Source organism: Cucurbita maxima, unplaced genomic scaffold, assembly GCF_002738345.1.
Source record: "Cucurbita maxima cultivar Rimu unplaced genomic scaffold, Cmax_1.0 Cma_Scf00008, whole genome shotgun sequence".
NCBI classification, from domain to species: Eukaryota; Viridiplantae; Streptophyta; class Magnoliopsida; order Cucurbitales; family Cucurbitaceae; genus Cucurbita; species Cucurbita maxima.
The window spans coordinates 1618882-1646686 of record NW_019272024.1 but is presented as its reverse complement, the minus strand read 5'-3'; the positions used below and the strand labels follow the sequence as shown (position 1 = coordinate 1646686).

The following is a 27805-nucleotide window of genomic DNA, read 5'->3' as shown; positions in this document are numbered from 1 at the left end:
TTTTTTTTTTTTTTTTTTTTTTTTTTTTTTTTTTTTTTTTTTTTTTTTTTTTTTTATATTTATGTTGGTTGAATTAGATCAGCATGAGCAGTGATGACATAATCGACCCTATGACATTTTGATAAGATTACGAACAAAATATTATTTAAGAATGATTCGGATGGGAAACGAAGCATCAACAAACTCTTATTTATTTATTTACTGTCCATTAAATTCATATTCGTTAGAATAATGTCGTACCAGAAACAGACTGATATGATAGGTCTCGTCATTGCATTTAATCTCAATAGTGGGATGATATTTTTTAAAATACTCAAATCACGTGCTATCTCTATTTCTGATTAAGACAAGACATTCATGTACGGCTGACGACGATATCGCAACTCGAGACTATGACACATGCATAAGGTTATCATATTTATTTTATTTCACCTTTTGTTGTGTCGTTTTTTTTAAGGTGTTTTCAAAATACATAAGTCCATGACTGTATTTTAAGCTGAATGTTATATTTTATGACCGTTTAAATAAAGTATTTATGCATTCAATGTTTATGATATGTATACAACAACGACCTTAAATTAAATAGAAAATTTTGGGTCGTTACATATTTACTATCGATGAAATTCATATTATTTAAGAGCGACGTAGAATTAAATAAAAAAAATAAAAAAATAAGAGAACACCCCAATTTATTCGATAAGATTAACGATAAAGTCAACAAAAACAAAAAATAATAATAATAATAACATCATGTGGATCCTTAGTCTTAGAAGCATCAAATGGGCATAAATATAATACAAACTTTATTAATCAAATTCAATTATAAAGTTTTTGTTATTTTTATTTATTTATTTATTGGGGCTCGGGAGTGAGAGCTGCGTACGTTTTCTTTGGCGACACGTAGTTTACGTTATTATTAGGTTTAGAGACGTGAGGATGAAAATAGTGATTGTTTTTGCAAGGAATGTACGTGAACGACTTGTCGTCCCCGCAGTATTTAGGCCTATATGCAAACTCGACACATTCTGCTTCAGGTCTTTGCTTTATTAGTCCTGGTATGCAGTTGTTCGAAACGTCTAAAATCTTCTTTTTTATTAGCTTCTTGCAGTGTGGTCCCACCTAAATAAATAAATAAAATAAAAATTCACTTTTTTAATTTTTTTATAAAAAATAAATTTATAATTTATTTAACCGATTTAACGTGAAAATTTTAGAAATATTTGAAGGATATGTATCTATTAAATATAAAATTTTAATTTATTGAATATAAAAATAAAAATTTAAAATTTTAATTAAATTTTAAATAATTATTAGATTCAAAATTTTAAGAATTTCAAAAATTTAATTAAACAAAAAAAAAAAAAAATCTATTAAAAGCTATTTAAAATTAAAAAAATGTGTTTTAAATACAAAATTGAAAATTATTAAACATTTTTTAAAAAATTTATAGATTTCTCAGACCCAAATTAAAAATTAAAATATATTTTAAAATTAAAATTTGATAGGAGACGTACCTGAGTGAAGAAATTGTTCTTCAACGTGAAGTTACCAAGTTTAGGTAACTTGCAGATTTCCTCCGGCACCGGTCCGTACAATTGGTTGTCCGCCAAATACAGATGCTCCATCTTGGCCATGCAAGCCAAGGAAAGCGGTATGGGTCCAGTGAGGCGATTCTTCCCGGCGTCGAACAACACGGCGTTTTCCAAGTAACCGATCTCGAACGGCAAACACCCTTCCAATTGGTTGTTGAAGAACACAATTTCTTCCATCGTCTTCTTCGCGTCCCCGATGCTTCTCGGGATTGGTCCCGACAACTGGTTGTTGGCGAATGTCAGGTATTTGGCTGGAGTTCTCCCTAGATTGTACGGAAGATTTGAGCTAAATTGGTTGTTGTTTATGTAAATTGCGCTGATTATGTCCATGTTGAATATCTGCTCTGGAATTGGTCCACAGTAGTTATTGTAACGAAGATCGAGGAATGTTAGCTCTGTCGCTCCCAACACGTTTGTCGGAAATTCCCCTGTCAAGTTCACATTTTTAAGTAATGAATACATGGTATAAGGCATTTTTGGAAGCTTATAGGACAATACTATATCATTATAGAGAGTTATGATTCCTAACATAGTATCAGAGTTATATCCTAACTTAGCCATGTCGATAGAATTCTCAAATGTCGAACAAAGACATTGTGAGCATCAAAGGTGTAGTAAAAAATAACTCAAGTGTCGAACAAATGGTGCACTTTGTTCGAGGACTCCAGATAATGAGTCGAGCCTCGATTAAGAAAAGGTTATTTGATGGCTCCATAGACTTTGTTCGAGGACTCGGGGAGGCATAAAAAAGTTATGAGCCTCAAAGGTGTAGTAAAAAAATGACTCAAGTATCGAACAAATGATATACTTTGTTCGAGGACTCTAGAGAAGGAGTCGAGCCTCGATTAAGGAGAGGCAGTTCGAGGGCTACCTAGACTTTGTTCGAGGACTCGGGGGAGGCACAAAAAAGTTGTGAGTCTCGAAGGTATAGTAAAAAAATGACTCAAGTATTGAACAAATGGTGTACTTTGTTCGAGGGCTTCCTAGACTTTATTTGAGGACTCAAGAAGGATGTTCGAGGGCTTCATAGACCTCACGGAAGCTCATAGTAAAGTAGAGTCGTGATTCCTAACACAAAATTTCAAAACGAACTTACCGGAAAGTTTGTTGTTACTAAGATCCATCTCAAAGAAGAATCGTTGATGATTAATTTTGTCGGGAATCGGGCCAACGAAGAAATTGGAATTGACATGAAACACAGCGATATCATCCAATTCATCCATAAATCCTTCAAGAAACAGCTCCGGACCTTTAAATTTGAACCCGTTAAAGCTCACCGCCGACACCGTCCTCTCTTTCATCCTGTCCGGTAAATGGTCGCATCGGAATCCTTTATAACGGCACACGTCCTTCTCCTTCCATGTCTTCACCACGTCCATCCTCCCGCCGGTGATTTTCCTTTTCAGTCTCTGTATCACAAAGTAAGCCTTTTTCAGCCGCTCGTTCTCGAACTCCGGTGGCGGTGGCGGACAAGGAACCGGCGGGTTTTCCGGAGTTTCCGGGTTCGGGTCGGGGCCGCCACCGATGATTATTTCCAGGGCACTCCTGGAGTTGAGTTGACCGTCGCCAGCCGCCGGCCGAGCTTGCGCCGGAGAGGGAGGGGAAAGTAGAAGGGAGGTGAGAGGAAGGAGGAGGAAGAAGGTTGAGAGCAAAGAGAGAGAAGCCATGGCTGCTGCGTCTAAGAGGAGAATGAAGAACAATGGTGTTAAATAGAGAAATTACATGTTGAAGATGAGGAAAAATAAAATTTAATTAGGTTTATTTTAATAGCTTTTAAATTAAACTCGACCCTAACCACTACCCAACTTCTAATCCATAATCTAACGTCAAATTATCTCTTAAAATAAAATAGACGATTATTTGAGTTCTTCAACCGTTACAAGTTTTAAAAAATAATTTATAAAATTACCTCGCGAAAATGTGAAACTTTCCTTATTGCAAATAAAAAATGTGTAAAATTAATAAAAAAATGAAAAAAATGTCCCACGTGCTCTAGTGTCAACCTTACTAGCTAAGGTGTCCTACACTTCCTGGTTACTTAGCTCTAGTTGGATATTATCTTAGAGATGATCTTAGTTCTAAACCTCTTAAACTTGAAACTTGTTCGGTTGAAGTCTCAATATCACTTATTTATAAAAATAATTAATGTTGACATGATTCTCAATGAGCTATTTCAAGTTCAGAATACACCTCCCGATTAAACATGTGCTTGTGAGTCTCGACACCACTTTGAAGGAAAACCCAGAAGGGAAAGTCCAAAGAGAACAATATCTGCTATCAGTGGACTTGGGCTGTTACAAATGATATAAAAGTCAGATACCAAGGTACCAAGCAGTGTGCCAACAAGAAGTTGAGCCACCCAACATTCCTTATAGAGGTGTAAAAACCTATCCCTAAAATACGTGTTTTAAAAACCGTGTAGGTAACAACTATACGTAACCAACAAAAGCAGACAAAAATCATCCTGAGCTAATCATAGTTGCGATATATTATTTATTATAACTATTTAATTCCCTTATAATGTCAAATCTTGAAGAAAAAATATATATAAAATACCACGAAATACCATGTTCTACTATTTCATGTTAAGCCATATATATATATATATATATATACCCTTCTTTTTTTAAAGCATTTTCAATTAAGACTCGATGAACATTTTTTTAATTTAATGTCGTCAATATTAAAATTGACTCATAATAATTTTGCATAATATAATACTTAAATAAATTAATGAAATTTTAGAATAGAAAAAATTAAATATTTTTTTTTATTTATAATCGAATTTAATATATACTAGACGAGGAACCAAATTTAAAAATATTAAAATATGTGGGACTAAATAAAAAAAAATAAAAAAAATCATATTTGTAATTTATTTTAGAAGATAATTAATTTAAAAATATATATTATTATTATATCTATTAACAAAAATGGCCGTCCGTTATTTAATATATTTAAATCAATTTTTAATAATAATATTAAAATCATTGAACTTTTCTCTATATATATTTAATAATCATTTGTATATATTTTCAATAAAATTAGGTTTAAAAAATATTTAAATAAATAAGTACAGTTAATACTTACTAGCTATTAATATTAAGTTAAAGTACTTTTTTACTTTTAATTTTGTTCTAATAAATCCTTGAAGAAAATAAAAAATTGTAATTTTTTATTTTTAATTTTGATTAATTTTATAATTTAACCTTTAAATTATTATAATTTTTGGGATTTAATTATTTTAATTTTTAAACATTTTCTAGCCACGTCGACCAGATAATATTTGTTTTCTTTGTAGCATATATTAAAAAAATTCTATAAATTGAAAGGACACATTTTTAATCCCTAATTATCTGTAATTTATTCTAATATATATATATATAAGCCATTTATTTGCTGTTACCAATTATTGTGTTCGGTAGAGAAAACAAAATTCAGCCAATTATATATATATATATATAAAATAATAAAGACCAATATTTTACAATTTTTAGGGAAATTTTTTAATTTTAAAAGGACGACTTAGTCAACTATTTGGAATTTATAGAATATGCATATTTTAAAAATCATGTGATAATTAATAGAAATTTAAAGTGTTTATTGATTTTTTTTATTTTAAGTCACAACTAAATAAAAATAAATAAATAAATAAAGTACTTGCCTATTTATTTATTTTTAAATACTCAATATTGTATTTCATTTTTTTTAATCCTTTTATATTTAAAATGATTCAGTACACCCCTGATTTAAAAATTATTATTTGATGATCACACTCTTTTAAGACCATTAAATTAACTTCATCTGATTATGAACTAATCTCGTTTTAAATCAAATAAAGAACAAAAAAAAAAAGTCAATTTTTTATTTTTATTTTTATAACATATTGATGGAAAACAAATTAGTATTAATCATGAAAGTAAAATTTTGATTTAAAAATAATAAATTTTTATTGACTTGATGTTGTCAAATCATAAATTCGACATTTTATTAGGTAATTCAATAATTGACTTTAATAAAAAAATTATAAAAATAACTTTAGTTAAAAATATGATGGGAAATTTAATATTTTTTTTATATATATTGAAAAATAAATAAATTAATTATTTAAAAAGATGCACAAATCCACTCGGAATTAATTAAGAATAAACCAATAATTTATTGAATCATGTCACGCTCAAATTTGTTAGGGCTATAGAGATTTTATTAAATTATATTACGACGTACTTTATATTATAAAGATATTTGTCCCATCTCTTTCCATTTGAGCAAGAAAAATCAATTTTATATTTATAAATTAAGTTAATGATTATATTTAATTTAAGCTCTAAACTTTTATTGTGATTTATAACTATTTTAATTCATTTTATTTAAATTTAGTTAAATAAAATTATACTAAATTTATAAAAATTATTTCTAATCGATAAAAATTTAGTTAATGATTTTAACATTTCTCGCTAATATATACATTAATCTTTTACATTTAAACGGGTCATTACATTAACATAAATGTCCATTTAATCCATAGAGACGAGTCTCAAATAGAGAATTCTAGTTTAAATCGAAAATAGAGAAGAGGGTACGAGGAGATTTCTCCTCGTTAATTAAATGGGGATAGAGATGGAGTCTCTTGCTTTATATTATTAAAATTAAAACATAAAATTCATATATCTATATCTATTTATATATATATATATATATATATATATATATATATATTATATTTACTAAAAAAAATAAATTTATTAAATTTTCAACCTTTCCTAAATATTATTAGATTTATTATAAAATAACTTTTTAATATTTTAATTTATAAGATAAGAAAGTTTAAGTCTTTTATATATATATATATAATTAGACTATAAAAAGGTGGGAATAAAACGTAATAATTTGAAACGATCAACAATTTCATTTAATAATAATAAAAAAAACGTTAGAAAATTACAAGTGTATAGAAAATGAATTTAAAAGTTTGTTAAATAAAGGGTTTATTAAATTTCAAACCTACCATGATTTTTTTAATTATTTTTTAAAATGATATTATATTTTCACCTAACCAATATTAAACTTATAAGCCAAATATTTGTTCTCAAAATTTTCCCAACCACCTTTTATAAATAATTATAAACTAATTTTTTTAACCCCTTCAACTTAATAAAAATAAGAAAAATAAAATATAAAAATTTATCTCGAAGCTTGGTCTTGCTTCTCATTCACATTCGAAACTAACAATAGGGCTCGAACAACCGAAATAACTTAAAATATTAAAATATTAAATTTAGCACCAAAGAGTAATGGCACAAAATACTAAACATATACGAGTTTCTTAGGCCCAGTCATTTTTCGTAGTCATGGGTCTTGCTTTAGCACCATTTCACATTAGTAACTGTAGAGGACGGTTTTTGACCTTCCAATTTCCTAGTAGCGGGGTCGTCAGATATAGCAAAAGGCATCCATTTGCCGATCATGTTGGTAAGTCATGCTATGCCTTGAGATGACGGTCTCCTGTCTCCCAAAGTTAGCTACTACATTGTTTGCCTTACCACCTCGACACCGAAGACCTACGACAAAGTTCTTAAAAGTTAATTTTTATCTCTAAAATTCCAATTTTATCAAATAACAATAAAGTAATTGGTGAAAATGTTGGGAATCACGAACCTCCACAATGATATAATATTGTCTACTTTGAGCATAAGTTCTCATGACTATTCATGATCTTACTTTTAATTAGTCCCTTGATTGGGGCTCGACTCCTTTCTCTGGAGCCCTTTGTTCGACACTCGAGTCACTTTTTTACTACACTTTTGAGGTTCACAACTTCTTTGTTCGACATTTGAGGATTCTATTGATATGACTAAGTCAAGGACATGACTTTAATACCAAATGTTGGGAATCACAAACCTACATAATGGTATGATATGGTCCACTTTGAACATAAACTCGACTTTGCTTTTGGTTTCACAAAAGACATCACATTAATAGCGATAGTGTTCTTTAGTTATAAACTCATGATCTTTTCCTTAATTAGCGAACATGAGACTATTCAATTCTAAGTTTTAATGGCTTACCCTTGTCTTAGTTTTTTAAAATTTGAGAAGTGAGACCTAAAAGTTATGTAATAATCCAAGTTGAAGCTGCCGGTGCCATTGGCGCTGATGTGAATGCGTTTATCAAATGAAGTGGCGGTAAAAACCGCCCTTCGGAACCGCCGGCCGACGGCGCCGCCCAGCCGGTCAGGTGGAACCCGATTGTCCCGATCAGTTAGGTTGTTGTGGTACTGTAATTTCCTTCTCTTGGAGATTTCGATTAGGCTAGTTGAATTTCTGTTTCTTCTCGTAGAACGACCAGAAATCCATTGCTAGTTCTGTTTAGTGCAATGTACTGTTCGCGGAGCGTTTCTTAGCCGGAAAGTTCATATGATTTGGTTATTGTTCTTTCTGAAATATAGCTTATTGAAGTTCGATTCAATTCGCTTCCTGCATTTGATTCATCGTGTAAAGAAGTAATGCAGGTTGCGAAGAGATATCTCTGTACTTCTTTAGTTGAAAAAAATCCAATTCGCAACCGTTCAGCTGATGATTTTCAGTATCTTTCTCCTTTCTTCTCGATTGCAGTTACCGTTGACAGTTTAGCTGCTGGTTTGAGCTTGTAAATCTGTTTTTTGTGCTTACTTGAGAAGTATATCGCAGCCTGCTTTGTTTTTTTCCCTGATCACGAAAAATTTACATGAACTAGCCACAGTTCAATCTGATGCAGTTGTTTTCTCATTCTTCCATAGTCTTAGATGCCATGGCAAATTGTAAGTAGTTCTTGCAAATTGGAACTCAATCCTTTTGAGGATTTTTGTTTACCACAAAGCTGAACGTTGTAACGCTTGGAAATTTTCTGCCATGTTTCTTCTTCCATTGTTTTGTACAACAATCTTCCATGAACTGTGAGTTTCCAATTCGAATTCCTCTTAAGGGGACACACTGCATGGTGGATTTTGTACTCCGAGGTCTGTTTCCATCAATGTTTGTTAAAATTCCAGGATTGGCTGGGAGGATCAAAGGTAACCGACTCATCTGCTATTTTCCTTTTGAATGTTCATGGAAAGCTATCATTAATTTGTTGATGATTGTTTAGTGTAGACCTTCAGTTCACCATTCAAAGTTTGTTTAACTAATTGGAAATGATCATACATATTATCTTTCATTAACCTAGTCATTTATTCTTTATTAGAATGAAGGTCTGGTCGTTTGTTTTCTTTTATTTTTCTTCCATTAGGTTTACTAAAAGATCTAATCAGCATGACATCATTTCATGAACTTATAATGTTAAGGGGAGAGATCGAAAAACATTATAGAGAATTTTAAATTGAACAATCTCCATTCATTAAGAAAAGCTGATAACCATTTCCCTCCACCTTGGGGTTGGAAAAGAAAAAGGAAAAAGAGCTAACTAAAACAAAAAGGTGGGGGGAAGGGGGGGTCCTCCAAGCCGAAAATGACCGTTGGTAAAAAGTCAGTCTCTTCCTTTCCCCTCAAACTTTGAATGATTAAATAGTATGTTTAGTTTATGAACCTTTATTAACTAATTGAGGTATACTCAGTATGGTTGCATAGGTTGTTTGTTATCTTGTCTTGTAGAAAGGAAAAAGTATATGTAGCCGAAAAATTCGCATTATGTTGCATATTGTGATTTATTGCCCTTCATTTGCATGTTGCTTCATCCTAATTTGCAGGTGCTAATGGATGCATATAGCTTAAAACTCTACAATGGTGTAAAGTTGGACAACTGCACCATTAGTTAACTTAATTTTTTTCTTACTGATTTATATCATATGAATTCAAGGACTTCACCGTGAGTTTCTGTCCTAGATGACTGATCATAGTTGGTGAGTTTGTTTATATCATTTCTGAGCTGGGGTCTTCTGCTTGTTGATTTGACCACATTGTTTATGTGACTTACCAGTTATCCCATCCTCAGGTTCCTTTAAAATCGGTGATCAATGTTTAATAATTTTACATAGTGCGAGTTTTCCATTGAAACCATGTGGGTGATGTGTTAAATTATTTGAGTACTATTACATGGCAAGAGCATAAGGTGAAGCAAAAAAGGGAGGGGGTAGAGGACATAGCTAGTTAAGCTGGAAGTTATTTTATCAATGTAATCGATTCATTAAAATTCATTCCAGACTTGTTGACAGAGTTACTAGTTTTTAATACTTCAACACATCTGTAAACTGCAAACTGCTGTTTATTGGAATTGAGTACCCAAGTGGATTGATTTTCCCCACGCACTAATGTTCATCAAAGCTAAGATATCGTTTTATAACAACTTTTAGCGCAGGTTAGTAGTAACTTTTGACAGCAAGTTCGAAGATGGTGTGATGGCCGAAATCAAGTTTTTCCCCCCTCTTTGAAGGCAATGATGAGCAGCTATATGCCAGGATAGTCAGTAAGTTGTCTCATTCCATCATCTTGTTTTATTGATGTTTGGCAGTTGAAATCATCTGCTAAATGAAGGCTAGTCATTGCTTACATGCTTCCCCTTCTGCTCCATCTTTTCTCCTCCCGCTCTTCAACAGAGTGGTTGAAGTTTGTTTAAATTAGGGGAGTCAAAAGAAGTCAAGCTCAACCTGTGAGTTTCATCTACTCATGATGGTCAAGGCGCCATGTGAGCCATGATTTCAAAAGGTACAAAAGTTTTTTTTTTCCCCCTTTTCTTATTTGGATGACAACTAATAGACCATCAATGGCTAATCCAATCCATTCACATAAAGTCTCACCATTCAACAGGAAATGTGGAAAATCAAACACAATCGCATTTTAAACACAAAAGCATGGTGGGTTGAGGTAACTTTGAAAGCTTTGCACTTCATTTTGTCAAGATTTTGATAATGCCAAAGAGTAGGGCTTTTACATTTGTTCAAAAAAGATATCTCTAGTAAATGATTGCGAGAAAATTAAGATGAGAATAGTTAGATTACAAGATTACAAGTAGAACAATATAACAGAATTGTCAATTGCTTGCTGATGAGGTGCTTTGTTCTGTGGTTTGGAAAACTAGTTTTCTCCAAATTTAAAGCCTGTAGAATTATATATATAGATTCCACCATTATTGGATATTGTGAAATAGAGTATGTATTAGAACCTATCTAGCGAGTAGAGAAAGTACAAGTCTGAACTGAATCTCATCCTACTTAGTATTGGGGACTTGATGATTATAGCCTCAAAATCTTTATGAAGCTATGCATCTTGTAGAGTGAATTTGGGATTAAAAAAGTTAAGAAAGGTATATATATAATAAGGAAAGAGACATAATTATTAAAATTAGGGCAATGGAACCCAAAAGACAAGGACAATGTATAAAATTGAGGCCTTTGAGAGGGGAGGGGGTGTTTCCAAGTATTTAATAGGGACAGACAGCGCCCCTAAATTGTAAGTCATGTTTGGTTTAACAACTTTTTTGGGTCAAAGTAAAGCATTGTCCTGTCTGCACCTTCTTTGTCCTTTTTTGGTTTTTTCAATCACTGCCTCGGGGTCCCTTTATTTTTTTACTTTTAATATTTCTTCCTTTTTGACGTTTATACCCCTATACCATTGGGATTATATATATTTATTTCTTTATTATTATTTTTTTAAACAAAGCCCAAGTCTATAAAAATATAAAATAAAAGTTCAAAGGCCAATTTCGAGATTAATAATTAAAGTATCTCTACTAGTATTTTTTTTCGAAGACTTTGATAGGTTATATATATATATATATATTAATATATACTAAATTAAGCTTTAGAAGGATCTATTTAAATTCCCACTAAATTATTTTTTCTTGATGGTAATAATAGTAGCTCTTGGTTTCATGCACGATATAGTTTAGATTTAACCGAAGAAAAATAAAATTATAGAAAAGTTTTGAGTAATTTGCAAAATTCGTTTATTTTCTTGGATCTATATAATATAATCTAACTTATTCATTGATTCGAGTATAAATCAATAAATTAACCTAGTTTACTAATCTTTCTAAAGGTCAAACTATTTGCTTACGAGTATATCTTAGCGATTTTGTATAAATCAAATGTTCAAATTCTCATTTGTTGTATAACCACACTTAGAGTCAGAGTTGGGGGAGTAGGGGATTTTTTTTTTTAGATTTTAAATTTAGATTGCACATAGTATATAAAACTTTAAGAAAGAAAAATGGAGTGTATTCATAATAAAACCCAAATGAAGAGAGAGGGAAAAGAAAAAGGGAAAAGTAAAGGAGGGGTTTTTAAATTTGAAAGTAAAACCCTAGAAGACAGTCTTTCTCTTTCTCTTTCTCTCTCTTACAACGCAGTGAATTGGGCATTGCCATTTATTTAGATTTCTTATGAGGTTGTTTTCATGGGGTCCGGCTTGATGTGTGTGCCGTTGCGTTTCTGCCCGCCAACGGGACACACCGAAAGCACAAAGATTTCCAAACCCCAATGCATATAAAACATAAAGAGACTCTCCACCAGAACCAGACCAACCCATCGTTCCTCTCTCTCTCTCTCTTAAGCTTTTTCCTCTGCTCCTTCATTCTTCTGCACAGTTCCGACTTCCGACGGACATGGACGGCCATTTGAGCTGCTGCTGTTTCTTCTTCCTTTATTGAGTTATCTAATCGAAGCTTTCATTCGATGGCAATACATCGGTATGAACAAGCTGATGATGAAGGCCAAACCCATTTGTTTCCGCTAGATTCTTTGTTCTGTGAGGAGAAATGGGGGGAGGAGGAAGATAAAGCTGAGGTAGAACATACCCATCAGACCCATCTTTTTTCTTTGGGATTTTTGGAGGAGGATCTATCTGGGGAAGATGAACGGCTTCTCTCCATGTTGTCTAAGGAAACAGAGCAGCTGAAACAGAGCAATCTCGAGCTTGAAGTTCTGTTGAAAGATCCTTCTGTCTCTGCTGCTCGTTCTTCAGCTGTAGAGTGGATGCTCAAAGTCCAATCCCATTATGGGTTCTCAATTCTCACTACCATTTTGGCCATTGCTTATTTCGACAGGTTCCTCTTGAGCCTCCATTTTAAGAGTGACAAGCCGTGGATGAGCCAGCTTGTGGCTGTCACTTGCCTCTCCTTGGCGAGTAAAGTGGAGGAGATTGAAGTTCCACTTCTGCTGGACCTTCAAGTATGTTCAGAATATGCAATACCCTCCATTTGAAACCGTGTTCTAATGGTTTGGATTATTAAACTTTGTTCTTGCAGATAACGTGTTTGTTTTAATGTTTCAGGTAGAGGATGCTAAATATGTGTTTGAGGCCAAAACCATTCAGAGAATGGAGCTTCTAGTGCTCTCAACTCTTCAATGGAGGATGCATTTGGTGACTCCATATTCTTTTCTTGATCACATTGTAAGGAGGCTTGGGTTAAAGTCCAATCTTCACTTAGAGTTCTTCAGGCGTTCTGAGCATCTTCTCATCTCTCTGCTCTCAGGTTAGAACTTACAATCACTTTAATACAGATAAGACTTTGTGCATTACACGTACAAATGAAGCGGAAAATGATAAAATTTGGTCTCTTTTCTTGAATTCTCGTGTCATGACTTGAAACTTCTCTTGGATTTTCTTTAGATTCCAGATTTGTTGGTTATCTTCCATCTATCTCGGCAACTGCAACAATGATGGGAGTGATAGATCAGATTGAGCCCCATATGTCATTGGAGCGCCGAGATCAGCTTCTGGGTGTCCTCAAAATTGACAAGGTTTGTTCAAGAAGAAATCTCATTTCAAGTTCACTGCTTGGTTTAATCAAAACCCATCATTTGATCTTAACTTTTCAAACTTCACCTGAACAGGAGAAAGTGCAATGCTGTTACAATCTTGTCAAGGAGCATTCTAAGGCCTATGGCAATGGCAATGGCATTTATCATCCCAACACCCCCCACAAGCGCAAGCATGAACAGCAAGCTCCTGATAGCCCAAGTGGTGTAATCGATGCTGGTTTCACTTCAGACAGCTCCGATGATTCTTGGGCTTTGAAAGCAGCATCAGTCTGTTCATCACCTGAACCTTCTTTCAAGAAGAGCAAAACCGAAGAGCCAAAGATGAAGTATCATTCTCTTAACAGGCCATTTCTGGACATCGTTGGCAGCCCTTCTTGATTCTTAATATGCCCCTCCTTTCCCCTCCAAAGTTCTTGGGAATGATCATTGTTATAATGCTGCACCATTTCTCACTTTTGTTGCTGCAAGTTGGGGAAACTTTTCTTCCATTGTTATCCAATTACCCACAATGCCCTTGGCATCAGAATGGGTAGAAGGATGAAGAGCACTGAAGGAGGGGATTCCATGGGAATTTTCCCAAGATCAGAAGTGATCAGAAAAAATGGGTTATTGGAGAAGACAAAAAAAGTATGCAGTAGTCTGGCTTCTTCTCTAAAACTGTATACCATTTCTGTCATGACGACTTTTCTCCTTGTTTTGGACAAAACTCATATATTATTATCAAATAAAAGCACAGCATTTCTTGTTCATTAGTGTTGACTTCTTATCTGTTAATAATTTTTTGAATATCATCATGTTTCATTGCCTATTAGCTTCAATGCAGTGGTTGAATCAGGCAAATGGGTATACCTTAAACGGGCTTATCCTGTCTTTTGGAAAATTGTGAGTTGGTTTGAATGGATTGGGTTAGGAATCACGATTCTTCATACTAGTATGATATTGTCAACTTTAAACATAAGCTATCGTGGCTTTGCTTTGTGCTTCCTGAAAAGGTCTCATACCAATGCAGATGTAATCGACTTTTCTTTAAGTGTTTGTATTTTCTTTTCATAACGACAGTGACTCTGAACCTTTCGATCAAATCTGGATGGAGTGGTTTCTTTTGGAGGGTAAATTTGAATCCAAATTTATTTTGTGGGAAATGCTGCTTTTTGACTAGACATTGAAAAAAGTGAATGAGCTGTGCCATGGTAATTCTCTTGGATTTCTCCTATGCTTTTTAGTTTTTGGCTGTATGTGAAATCCCTTGTGACTTTGAGGGTATCTAAATTTTAACTATGATTAATACTCGATTATGATCCGTTAATGTTGTGTTATCACGTGATCGAACACACTTTTTCTTACGATTTACATTTTTTTCACATGTCGACCTGTTTGATAAAAACACTTTTAAAGAATCAGCGTCCCAAACATGAACTAGACTTTTTACTATTCGTCACGAAGATGAAACGGGATTTCGTTCATCGTTATTAGAAAAAATCAATCGTAGAAGATTCTTTACTTGTGATTATCTTCTCCTTTTTTTCCTCTTTCTTTCTCTTTTCTTTCCTTTTAACATCTTTTCTTCTCTATCTCGATTAGCTTTAAATATTGGATTTGTGCTCATGATATCAACGTCAAATAGTTGATATCATTTGATGAATTTTTTAATAAGATATTAGTGCTCGAATTTACGTCGATTCTTATAAAATGAGAAGGATTCAATCCTAACACGGATGAACTAATTAGATAAATTTGATAAATCAATTAAAAAGAATTGGGTCCTTTACTTTATATTTTTTTTTAACTATTTCAATAATTAGAAAATTGAATATTATCGGTTCAACTATGCTCAAATTGATTAAAAATTTCTATTTATTTTCTCATTTTTTTTACTCGTTTGTACCACAAATAGAATATGAAGATTTGAACGTCAGACCTTATTCAATGTCGATTAACACTTAGTTTTTACTTAAAACGAAAATGGATTTCAATTTTGGACACAAATACCCTCTTGCATTGCAATTTGCAGCATCTTTTTTTACATTTTCTTTATTCATAAATACACGTTTTAGGGCTTTTCTTGGCAAACAGCTGTAAAGTTTTTAATGCTAAAATAAAATAAAATAAAAAAATAAATATGATTATCATCCTCCAAATTTAAAGGAGTGATTTATAAGCGATAATTAAACTACTTCAAATCAATATTAAATTAACATAATCTTATTATACGTTGCTATACGATTTTTAACCATAATTCAAATTGATGACAGAAATACGAGAATTTAAATATCTACAAATTACTACCAATATTAAAATTAATAATTTAAATAATTTAGAAATAAAATATTCCCACATCCTTTATTAATGATCAATAATTTGAGAAGAAGAAGGAGAAGAATATTTAATTTAATAAATATGAAGAATGGAGAATACAAAAAAAAAAAATAATAATAAAAAATAAAAAAGTATTCCAAATGGTCCCTTTTTTGTATGGGAATTTCACTCCCTATGCATGACTCAATTTAATGATTATTATATAAAAAAAAAACATTTTGTGTCTCTATCCTGTTTTGCAATGGGGGATCCAATGTCTTGTAGGATCATTTTTTTTTTTTTTTTTTTTTTTTTTTTTTTTTTTTTTTTTTTTTTTTTTTTGGNTTTGTCCCTTTCAATTATATATGTTTTTTTTCCGATGGGTTATCGTGAATTTATTTATATCAATATGAAAATAACGTTACCGAGATTTGAATACGAGACCTTATTCTCTAATACGTCAATAGATAACCGTTTGTATAGCACTTCATGTCTAGGACTCGGAATCTAAATTCATCATCTGATGACTTCGACATTTTCATGCATCTCTAGTGGTATGATGTGAGATCCATATCGACTAGAGAGAAGAATGAAACATTCTTTATAAGGGTATGAAAATTTTTCCCTAATATATGCGTTTTCAAATCGTGAGACTGACGTCGATACGTAACGGGTCAAACCAGACAATATCTATTAATGGTGGACTTGGATCTTTTACATATGATCGAACCAACCTGGTTCCTTCTAGCATGTTTTGTCTTTACTCACATACTTTCTAAAAAGAATCTCGAACACGAGGCATTATTATTTTATTATTATTTTTTTTTTTTGAATTAGTAACTCATGAATTTACCACAACGGATTGAAAAGAACAAAACATAATAAATGAACCAAAAGTAATTTTGTCTAACTTAAAGTTTATCTCATCTTCGAAACCCATCTCTTTTGATTTTAATGATATTCATGTTCGTGTGTACGTATGAATGCGACGCTGATTCTTTTCTTTTTAATAAAATTTATGCGGTTAGAATCAATACATTTCAAATACATACGTGACAATTCAATTTTAACCGTTCGACGTATTGATCGATGATATGTTTAAATCAAACCGGTAGACGATGTTAAAAAAATGGAGGGAAAATTATTTTAAAAAAATGAAAATGAATAAATGGGGTGACCTAGAAATGGTGTCCCACATCCAATATGTTAAATGGGAAATGGACAAAGAGCATTAACTCACTACACATAATGAAGGGTAAAAAACAGTGCAAATTTTGGTGGTCCTTTTGGCATAGACAGGTTGGAATTTACCCTAAAGTAAAAATAAAATGGTAAAAAAAAAAGGGAATTACTGCAATTTCTTTATTGTAGATTTAATTTGAAAAGGGTATGGCCTAAATTTGTGAAAAATAGGGGTGAAATTGTGCAGCCATGGCCATGTCTGCCCTCTCAGACAAAGATTTTGGGTATCTTTTAACAGCCTACATTGAACCCACCCTTCAAATTTAAGGTCAACTCCTTTTCAATTTCAACCACAAAAGTCCCATCTCCCTTATCTTTCGTTTTGAATATTATTGCGAGCAGTAGTCTTCAAGATCACGGGTTTATAAGTAAGAAACACTATCCCTATTAAGATGGGCATTTTGAAAAAACTATAAGTAACGTCATGAGAACTTATGCTCAAAGTGGATGACATCTTACTATTGTGATGGTCTTAGTTTCTAACGTGATATTACAGTCATGTCCTTAAATTTGTCATGTTAATAGAATTCTCAAATCTCAAATGATGTAATTTGTTGTTCAATGACCCTTAAGAGAACGAAGTCTCAGGGGAGACTCTGTAGTGTACTTTGAAACACTGGGTCCAAAGTTATGAAAATTTATTCTCAAAGTGAATAATATCATACTATTGTGGAAGTTTATGGTTTCTAACAAAAGACTCGTTTGTTGGTCGAGATATTTAAATTTCGATGTCATTGGACTAATGGAACAATTGGGTCTTTGAAAGGACGTTTGAGACACCGATATCGATTTGAAATCCGTTTGAATTAGGTAATGGTCCAATAGACCCAAAAATGAAATCTACCCTTTGTTTAGGCCCATCTGCAAACCATATTTATACATGGATGGTAGCCAAGTATTAGCTGATGTTTGATGGTAATTATAAACATTCATAGGGTTAATAAACATCCTTACCTTCCAAGTAAAGTGGGAACGAAAGGAAATGGAATTGTTTTGTCTTCTCGATAGCGGGAAATGATAGAAACGTGCGTCTAAAATTTATATGAAGAGACTGCTACAATGTGACTGACAGTTTTGTATTGTTAAATATATGAATTATTTCAAAATTTTACATGAATTGTTGTTGCCAAATATTGATACACGAATTTGATCCCAGTAAATAATAACGGAAGAAAAATACTTGTAAAGTAACAATATATAGATCTAAGTTAGATCAAGATTTGTATTAGTATAGCAAGAATAAGAATTAGGTAGTCTTCTCTTTCTATTTCTATGAGGTTGATCTAGGGTTCCCGAGTTGATCCCAACTTAACCGACCAATCGACTTGAGTTTACTAGGGTTGAACTTATGGGCATGTCTTCCAGCTCTTAGGGGCCTAGTTGGTCCGAGACTTTGTTCCACCCAAGCCCATCTCATGTGTTAGTGCTAGTTTCTTTACATTTTCTTTACGGTCTCCTCGTATAGACAAATTTCGATTTTTCTTATGAGTTTGAATCCTCCATAAACATTTTTTTACGTAGATTTTTTAATCAAACCATACATCAAATTAAGGATATAATGGTTAATCTTTTGTTCATTTATGAATATGAGTTTCTAAACTCCAAAGAAAAATCTTAGTTTCGATTTTTTCTATAAGTTTGAATCCTCTATAAACATTTTTTTTCATAGATTTTTTAATCAAATCATACCTTAAATTAAAGATATAATGGTTAATCTTTTTTTCATTGATTAATATGAATTTCTAAGCTCCAAAACAAAAATCCTAGTTTCAAATGTTACCCAACTCTCTCTCAAATGCAAGAATGCCTCAAATTCGAGCAATTAAGAAACACCAACGTGTCTCATTAGTCACCCAAATTCGGAAATCGGCTTATCTCGCGGCCTCCATACTTCCGTAATAGAAAATCAATTCATCAAACCCCAAAGCTTGAGATGCGGCAGATACCCACTTGATCCACTACAACCCCTTTTGTTGTGCATACAAGATTTCGATGCATCGATGAGAGATAAACCCATCAAAGTTTTCCTTCTTCATTTTCGAGGAGATAAAATTTGATCGGCGCCGGCGACGTAAATTCAAGCTGATTGACAATCAAACCTTACTGGGTAATCTCAGATTAAGCATTTTTCTGCAATCCCATCTCCCATTTCAGCACTGCCCGAACTTGATCGAATGGCTTCCCTCTCGATTGGGATTCATTTGCCCCCTTCGCAGCATTGGAAGAGATTTTCATTTCATTCCCACTCTCCCGTTTCACTCCCATTTCACACGAGCTATGGTTCTTCTTTGAGTAGAACCAGAGCTCCAAGGTTGCTTGGTAAGAACCTTCTCGCGCGGGCTGAAGACGAGGATAAAAGCTCTTCTTCGTTTCAGCAGCAGCAAGCTCCACCCAACTTCAGCAAACAATTGGAGGTTTCCTTATTCAAACTTCTGCTAAATGTTCTAAACTATTTTTGAATTAGCTTTGGTTGTTGTTCTGTTGGTTCATAATGATGATATTGTCAATTTAGCATGTCTAGTAGCGCTTTGAGCTAATCAGTGGCTCATTCATGTTCATCTCTGGTTATATAATGATAGGAACTCTCATCGAAGTCAGGAACATGTGATCCTTTATGCTCAGTTGATGAAATAAGCTCTCGGGATTTTGAAGATAGTTATCAGCCACAGGCTGATTTAGTGAAGGCTTTTGCAATACTTGCAGCTGCCCTTACTGGGATTGTGGCTATTAATCACTCCTGGGTTGCTGCTAATCAGGTTCATATGTTGGGATAGTGGCTGCTATTAATCACTCAATGATATGCTGTGACCTTCTATGTTTCATGAAACTTTTGGTACAGGATCTTGCTATGGTGTTGCTATTTAGTATAGGATATGCTGGAATCATTTTTGAAGAAGCTCTTGCTTTCAACAAGAGTGGAGTGGGATTGTTGATGGCGGTTGGCTTGTGGGTTGTTCGAAGTATTGGGGTATGATACTGTTTCTCTCAATTCTAGTTTTAGGACTATCTGGTTGAATGCTGAATTGTAGCTTATGTGCATATGGCTGTAGGTATGAATAGTATCTATATCTATTTCGTGTATACAATTAGATCAACAAATTTCTGGTAGGGAGATAATTTTGAAATCTTAAAAGCCTCGAGTTAGTTGTATATACTCTTCACGTGCGTTAGAATTCCCTGATGAATAACTGTGAGATCCCACATTGGTTGGAGAGGGGAATGAAACATTCCTTGTAAGGGTGTGGAAGTCTGTCCCTAGAAGACGTGTTTTAAAATTGTGAGGCTGACGGCGATACGTAACGAGCCAAAGTGGACAATATCTACTAGCGGTGAGCTTAGGCCATTACAAATGGTTTCAAAGTCAGATATCGGACGGTATGCCAGCGAGGACGCTGAGTTTCTAAGGGTAGTGGATTGTGAGATTCCACATCGGTTAGAGAGGGGAACGAAGCATTCCTTATTAAGGGTGTGGAACTTCCCCTAGAAGACGCGTTTTAAAACCGTGAGGCTTACGGCAATATGTAACGGGCCAAAGCGAACAATATTTGCTAACGGTGGGCTTAGGCCATTACAAATGGTATCAAAGCCAGACATAGGACGGTGTGCCAGCAAGAACACTTGATCTCTAAGGGGAGTGGATTGTGAGATCCCACATCGGTTGGAGAGGGAACGAAACATTTCTTATAAAGGTGTGAAAACCTCTCTCTAGAAGACGCGTTTTAAAATCGTGAGGCTGACTGCGATATGTACCGGGCCAAAGCGGATAATATTTGCTAGTGGTGGGCTTAGGCTCTACAAATGGTATCAAAGCCAAACACCAGACGATATGCCAGCGAGGACGCTGGGTCCCCAATGGGAGTGGATTGTGAGATCCCACATCGGTTGGAGAGGGAAATGAAACATTTCTTATAAGGGTGTGAACTTTTCCCTAGAAGATAACATTTTAAAATCGTGAGGTTGACGACGATACGAAACGGGCTATTAAAGTGGACAATATCTGTTAGCGATGGGATTGGGCTGTTACAATTCTCGTTAGACATTTTAATTTTTCTTCATCCAAATTGAAACTAGAAGCAAAATGAAGAACATTGCAGCTGATAAATTGATATTTCACCTTTCAATAGTGCAAAAGTACACCAAAACTATTACTCTAAACAGCATTTTTTGAATGATAACTTTTGTTATAATTTCATACATAGGCTCCATCCACCGAAATTGCTGCTTCAGAGCTAACACATGCCACAGCAGAAGTCAGTGAAATTGTGTTCTTCTTGCTTGGGGCAATGACCATAGTCGAGATCGTCGATGCCCATCAAGGATTTAAGTTGGTTACAGACAGTATAACGACTCGAAAACCACGAACTCTTCTCTGGGTGGTCAGTGCTCTGTTACCATTCCAATGATATTTGATGTTAATGTGTTTTACATACAGTTCTTCTTAAAACAGAGTATTGATATTTTCCCATTATTTGGTTGTTCTTATCACCTACAACTGATCTAAAACTCTTATATTGCAGATTGGGATTGTAACCTTTTTTCTAAGTTCAATCCTTGACAACCTGACAACCACAATTATCATGGTTTCGTTATTGCGAAAACTAGTTCCTCCGTCCGAGTATCGCAAGTATGCACACTTTGTATACTCATAATTGGTTTATTATTGCATTCCTCTTCGATTCTTGTGGTTGTATTAGTCTAATGTATAGCACTTTCTGTATCGTGCTGGTTCGTGTCGGTGTGGGGCACATGATAGAACCTACAAGGCTCCTATAAAGTATACCTGGAAGAAGAAATGTAGGAGTGAAAGTGACTAGTTAGGTGTCATGGAGGGTATCTTTTTGCATAGAAAGGGGACGTGGGACGTTCGTGATAAAATAGTTTGAAAAGTATAAACTAGTTGAGGGAAAGAGAGATCCCACATCGGTTGGGGAGAAAACAGAACATTTTTTATGAGGGTGTGAAAATCTTTCCCTAGTAGATATGTTTTAAAAGCCTTGAGGGAAAACCCAAAGAGGACAATATCTGCTAAAAGTGGGTTTAGGCTATTACAAATGGTATCGGAGCCAAACACCGGACGATGTGCCAGCGAGGAGGTTGAACCCCGAAGAGGGGTAGACACGAGGCGGTGTATAAGCAAGGATACTAGATCTTGAAGGGGGGTGGATTGAGGGATCCCACATCGATTGGAGAAAGGAACGAGTGCCAGCAAGGACGCTGGGTCTCGAAGGGGGGTGGATTGTGAGATACCACATCGGTTGGAGAGGAGAACAAAACATTTTTTGTAAGGGTGTGAAAACCTCTCCCTAGCAAACGCGTTTTAAAAACCTTGAGGAAAAGCCCGAAAGGGAAAGCCGAAAGAAAACAATATCTGGTATTGGTGGACTTGAGCTGTTGCACTCAGATAGTCTGAAAACTGGAATTTCTTCTCTTCTCTACTGTTTACTAACCTCTCTTTCTTTTCAATTGTCATATCAGCACAATGCTGTAGCTTGCCATTGATAGGATCAGAACTAGCAGATCTTCTCTGTAATATGGGGATTTTATCAAAAGATAGTATCCTAATGCATGGAACTCTAGCTATTGATATTATAAATAGATTGACATAAAGGGTGTAAAATATACTTCTTGTTTGATGTTTAATTCGATACATTCAATTATTCAACATCTATAAAGTTCCATGAGTTTACTGGTGAGCCTTTGATTTCCAACCAATTCTATGTTCTTCATTTAAGAAATGGATTGTACAAAACAGGCTACTCGGAGCTGTAATCGTTATAGCAGCTAACGCGGGCGGTGCATGGACACCTATTGGAGATGTAACCACAACCATGTTATGGATACATGGTCAGATATCAACAATGCCAACACTCAAAGTATTATTCGCTCTGAAGTGCTATGATTTAACGCGTATTTATTTACAGATGGATTGTATTTCTGATGCATGATGTACTTATTTTGATCTGAAATTCACTTTAGAGTTCCTTCAATTGTATCTGTGTTGTTCAGGACTTGTTTATACCTTCGGCTGTTTCACTTATAGTTCCGTTGTCTCTTCTGTCCCTAACAAGGTATAGGTTTTGTAACTAACTAATTGTGCCCCATTCAATTATTCTTTTGATTGAACTGAGCTGCAAGTTTTTCTTTTGTGGGATTCAGTGAAGTCAATGGAAAGGGACAGGATTTTTCGAACGTTATGGCATCTGAGCAGATGGCTCCTCGAGGAAAGCTCGTCTTCTCTGTAGGTGTCGGAGCGTTGGTCTCTGTTCCAGTGTTCAAGGCCCTCACAGGTTTGCCTCCCTACATGGGTATGCTGCTTGGACTTGGAATTCTGTGGATTCTCACTGATGCAATTCACTATGGTGAATCGGAACGGCAAAAGTTGAAAGTTCCTCAGGCTTTGTCTCGTATCGATACGCAAGGAGCGCTATTTTTCCTCGGTATTCTTTTGTCTGTCAGCAGGTGAGTGTACCATCTACCTTCCATTCCAGATTTCATACTATTTCTTTTGCCTGTGTGCAAATCAATGTTACGTATATATAGTCGATCTTCTAGCCCCTTTAGAACCCATCACTCAAATGGTTTAACATGAGTACTGAGACGAAAATGATCTATTGAACCAAGTCTAATTTGTCATTTTCAGCTTAGAGGCTGCAGGAATCTTACGCGAGTTAGCAAACTACCTCGACGCTCATATTCCAAATGCTGAACTCATTGCGAGTGCAGTCGGTGTTATATCAGCAATCATAGACAATGTCCCATTAGTTGCAGCAACAATGGGAATGTATGATCTCTCCTCCTTCGCGCAAGATTCCGAGTTCTGGCAGCTGATAGCATTTTGTGCTGGCACTGGTGGATCCATGCTTATAATTGGATCTGCAGCTGGAGTTGCATTCATGGGGATGGAGAAGGTGGACTTCTTTTGGTACTTGAGAAAGGTGACCAAGATCAAACTGAGTTCCTTCTCAGTCCATTCTCTTTTCCAAGTCGAATCGATTGTTCTATTTTTTCTTGTTCATTTTCTGCAGGTTAGCGGCTTTGCCTTTGCTGGATATGCTGCTGGAATTGCTGCCTATTTAGCTCTTCATAACCTCAACACATCGCTACCTACAACCATTGCTGAGATGCCTACTATTATGGGATTCATAAACTGAACATTTTTGACGACTTCAAATAAACAAGGATATGGCTGCTTTCCACTTATTGATCAGTGAATTTTCAAGGGTGGGAACATTCTTAGATAGTGATGAACTTTCTTGCACATGTTATAGTGTGCGTAACTCTTGTCTATAAGCCCCCAAAGCTGTAGAAACGGCAAGAGCATCCAATCAAAAGTATATGATCATTCTTGAAACTTAGTGAAGCACATTTCTTCATTCGAAAAGTTGAGATAACAAACCAGCTTATTTAAATGGAAAACTATCAAAATTGAGGCCAAACATTTAGGAATGTGTCCAGATCCCGAGAGGTTGGTAGGCGGTCTTATTTGGAGAGGAGGGAAGAGGGGAAGGAAAGGGTCGAGCCCATGACCACATAAAGTTCTACAGCTTGAGGAAAACAAACTCTTCAATTGCTGGAACATCACCGATCCTCTTCAAGGATTCCTTGCTGGGCTGTTCATCGACACCAATGGCCATAACAGCCTGCTTTCGAGGAGCAATCCTTCCAACACTCATGAAGCTCACATTAACATTTTCTTCTCCGAGAATGCTTCCAACCGTTCCAATCATACCTGGCTGGTCAACCTGCCTACAGAGTATGATGCTACCCTCCAAACTAACATCGACTTCGAAAGACCCGACCTTTGTGAGGTGAGGGATTCCGTCTTTCACAAGTCCTTCCACCGTTATCTCCCCAGAATCCGATATAGCACTGGCAAATTTGGATTCCACGTTGGCAATCTGGACCTGTATGTACTCTAATGGTTTCTCGGGCGACCCATCCAGAATAACTCGCTCCTCGGATATCCTTAGTCCTCTTTGTTTGGCGGTGAAGTCAGCGTTCACCAAGTTCACGAAAACGCTGGAAATTGGTTCTATGAGACCTTTGGTTATCATGGCACGAAGAAGCCTGGTGTCAAGATCATCAGGAGCTCTAGAGGAAGCGTATGTTACTTTCACAGTTTTCACACCACTTCCTCCTGCTACCAATTGGACAGCCAGCCTTCCCAATTTCTCAGCAAGTTCAACAAATGGTTTCAGCTCCGTTAACACCTGTAGGGGAGAAACGATACTTTGTTAGAACCTTTATATACCAAAAACTTGAGAATTAGTTCATTGAAAATAGAATGTACAATGAATAATTAAAGGTCACATCTATCACTCAGCAAACCTTGATGATGTACGGCAAAGTAACGAATTGGAGAAGAAATATAAAAGTCATCCATTTTATAGAGAGGCAGTACACTACAATTGGAAGTAAGGTTTTGGTAGCATTCAGAACCATCTATATTAAACAGGTTTCTGAAAATCATCACAAGACCAAAATGTTAACAGAAAAGCAATCTCTCTTAACTGTTGGAGGACTACAATTTAGCTTCTTTCTTTTTTTATTTTTAGCAGGACTATATTCAGCTTTAAAAAAATTCGGCGAATCTTACTCTGTTGCATAGCATAAGGAACCAGAAAACCTAGAGACATAGCCACTTGGGAATGCAAGAAAATCAATAGAACAACTAACGACAAATAGTAAAGAGGTCGACAAGAACAGAACTAGAAGGAAGTACTTCAGATAGATGTTTAAGTGATCATGAAATACGAAACATGAGAGTGATAGAAGATTCGAAACTACGGGCTTCTACCTCTGCAGGAACCATCGGAGCATTGACGGCAGTAGCTGCAAGCTCCCCTTTCAAGGCTCCAACAACAGCTTCAGCTATTTCAACAGCAACTCCTTCCTGCATGTACCACCAGATGCAAAGATAATTATAAATTACAATAAGGAAAGCACAAGCTTTAAGTCGTTCGATTTAAAACAGACCTGAGCCTCCATTGTGCTGGCACCGAGATGAGGAGTTACAGTGACATTCTCATGCTGAATCAACTTGCTATCTTTAGGAGGTGGCTCCTCGGTGAAAACATCAAGTGCAGCCTATCAGAAAAAGAAACGTGAAACAATCCTTGCGTTTAATGATAATTAGAAACTTCAAGTTTGGGTAGCAGGAATAAAAAGAACCAACCTGAGCAACAATTCCAGCATCTAGCGCCCTTACAAGAGCTTCTTCATCAATTACGCCTCCACGGGCGACATTCACAATCCTTACTCCTTTCTTCATCTTTGCGAAATTTTCATCATTAAGGATCTTTGACGTGGCTGGAGTTAAAGGCATATGCAAAGAGATGAAATCAGCAGTTCCAATGGCTTCGTCAAAGCTCACAAGCTCTACGCCTATCGCACGAGCACGATCAGCTGGGGCATATGGGTCGTGTGCAATTACATGCATGCCAAGTCCCTTTGCCCGCCGAGCAACTTCAGTTCCGACTTTGCCGAATCCCATCACAGCCAGTGTTTTCCCCACAAGCGAGACACCGACATATTTGTTGCGTTGCCACTTTCCTGCGGTGGAGAAGAAAATGTAAAAATCTTAAGTAATTCGTTTCAACAAAGGCATCTCGTATAGAACATCACATCCAATAAATCTGACCATCAAAAACGTCGACGGGCTCCAAAAGGGAAAGAGAACATCCGATGCAGAGAGATTATTTATTCTTTGCTATTTTTACTTCAAATCGTAAATCCCAACCTAAGTAAGCATAAGATATGAATTTTCTACATAAAAATCCCCGACAGGTTTCCACTTTTTACAGCGCGCATCGATGCTTACAAGAAAGAAAACGTACGGGGAATTTTTTTAGGGCAATTCGCTTTAGACATTAAAATAATTCTTTTCAGACAGATTTAAATGAAATGCTCGTCCAATATTAAGATAAAAGGCCGAGATCTTTCCGAAGTTTTTCCACTTTCCATGGTTTCGAGCAGATCCAAAGCAAACCACAGGCTAAAAGACACCACGATTAGACAAGCTGATTGTGACAGACAAACCAAAAAATAAACGTACCAGCTTTAACAGACGCATCGGCTTGAGCAACATTTCTGGCCATTGCAGTCAAAAGCGCAATTCCGTGCTCAGCGGCGGCTACCGTGTTTGCAGTCGGAGCATTCACCACTAAGCAACCATGCTCAGTGGCAGCCGCCAGATCCACGTTGTCAATGCCAACACCAGCCCTCCCAACGACCTTCAACCTCCCTCCAGAGGATTCAAACACTTCACGGCTGACCTTAGTCCCACTCCGCACAATAATCGCATCACAGAGAGAGATCTTGGTGCAAAGCTCCTCAGGACTCAGATTATACGAGCAATCAACATTAGCAAAATCCTTTAGAAGATCAAGACCCGCTTCACCCAGCTTCTCCGCAACAAGAACCGTCGGCTTCGCATCCATAGACGCAGAAACCAACACCACAAACCGCGACGCGCCAACACTCCGTCGACGAAGATCAACAGAAAAAGCGGAAGAAACAGGAATTTTAGAAGACAGAGAAGAAAATACCGAGTTCCCAAGCGCCGGCCTGCGGAGCGTAAACGAAGCGAAAGTAGCCATTTCTCGTCGGAATGAAAAAACCACCGGCTGAACAACGGAGGTCGGAGAGAGGACAAGGAAGATCTAGGGTTTAACAGGAAAGAAGGAAAGAGGTTTAAGCTCAGTGGATGGAAACAGAGCGTCGGATATATGTTTGGCAATGACGTGCAAAACACGCGCTTGTGATGAGAGTGGGGAATTGGGAAATGGAATTTGTTTGGTGAAGCTGCCTTAAACTGCAAGCAACTTGGATTATTTAACGCAAAATTAGTAATTAAAATAATCAAAATGAACGGTCGATAAATTCTTGGATTTACTTAAAAATAGGATTAAATGTTTGGTTCCTTTGAAGGATCCGCTTTGTT

At 35.5% G+C, this 27805-nt stretch overlaps 4 protein-coding genes across 5 annotated transcripts; 2 read left to right on the top strand and 2 right to left on the bottom strand.

Annotated features, from left to right (window-relative positions):
* Positions 1 to 827: 827 nt before the first annotated feature.
* LOC111483032 (uncharacterized protein At4g06744-like) lies at positions 828 to 3283 on the bottom strand. Its single transcript, XM_023129120.1, has 3 exons — positions 2689 to 3283; positions 1515 to 2020; positions 828 to 1119 (listed from the first exon to the last, which is right to left on the bottom strand). Exons 1-3 carry the CDS (start codon positions 3257 to 3259, stop codon positions 853 to 855), a joined length of 1344 nt encoding a protein of 447 aa, XP_022984888.1. The 5' UTR covers positions 3260 to 3283; the 3' UTR covers positions 828 to 852.
* A 4425-nt stretch (positions 3284 to 7708) lies between these two features.
* LOC111483033 (cyclin-D3-3-like) lies at positions 7709 to 14075 on the top strand. Of its 2 annotated transcripts, none has more exons than XM_023129122.1 (8): positions 7709 to 8643; positions 9924 to 10031; positions 10162 to 10270; positions 10373 to 10429; positions 12150 to 12732; positions 12836 to 13037; positions 13175 to 13305; positions 13399 to 14075. In XM_023129122.1, exons 5-8 carry the CDS (start codon positions 12238 to 12240, stop codon positions 13702 to 13704), a joined length of 1134 nt encoding a protein of 377 aa, XP_022984890.1. In that variant the 5' UTR covers positions 7709 to 8643; positions 9924 to 10031; positions 10162 to 10270; positions 10373 to 10429; positions 12150 to 12237; the 3' UTR covers positions 13705 to 14075. The 2 variants fall into 2 exon arrangements, with proteins under 2 accessions (XP_022984890.1, XP_022984889.1); XM_023129121.1 differs by having other exon boundaries at positions 9919 to 10031.
* A 4586-nt stretch (positions 14076 to 18661) lies between these two features.
* Positions 18662 to 24223, top strand: LOC111482646 (sodium/proton antiporter 1-like). The gene is made up of 10 exons (XM_023128536.1): positions 18662 to 19277; positions 19443 to 19619; positions 19703 to 19831; positions 21063 to 21239; positions 21381 to 21487; positions 22616 to 22736; positions 22870 to 22931; positions 23020 to 23322; positions 23504 to 23798; positions 23889 to 24223. The coding sequence occupies exons 1-10, from the start codon at positions 19038 to 19040 to the stop codon at positions 24012 to 24014; spliced, it is 1737 nt and encodes a 578-aa protein (XP_022984304.1). The 5' UTR covers positions 18662 to 19037; the 3' UTR covers positions 24015 to 24223.
* On the bottom strand, positions 24184 to 27575 carry LOC111482644 (D-3-phosphoglycerate dehydrogenase 1, chloroplastic-like). The gene is made up of 5 exons (XM_023128535.1): positions 26918 to 27575; positions 26039 to 26415; positions 25840 to 25950; positions 25661 to 25756; positions 24184 to 25073 (listed from the first exon to the last, which is right to left on the bottom strand). The coding sequence occupies exons 1-5, from the start codon at positions 27459 to 27461 to the stop codon at positions 24402 to 24404; spliced, it is 1800 nt and encodes a 599-aa protein (XP_022984303.1). The 5' UTR covers positions 27462 to 27575; the 3' UTR covers positions 24184 to 24401.
* Positions 27576 to 27805: the final 230 nt, after the last annotated feature.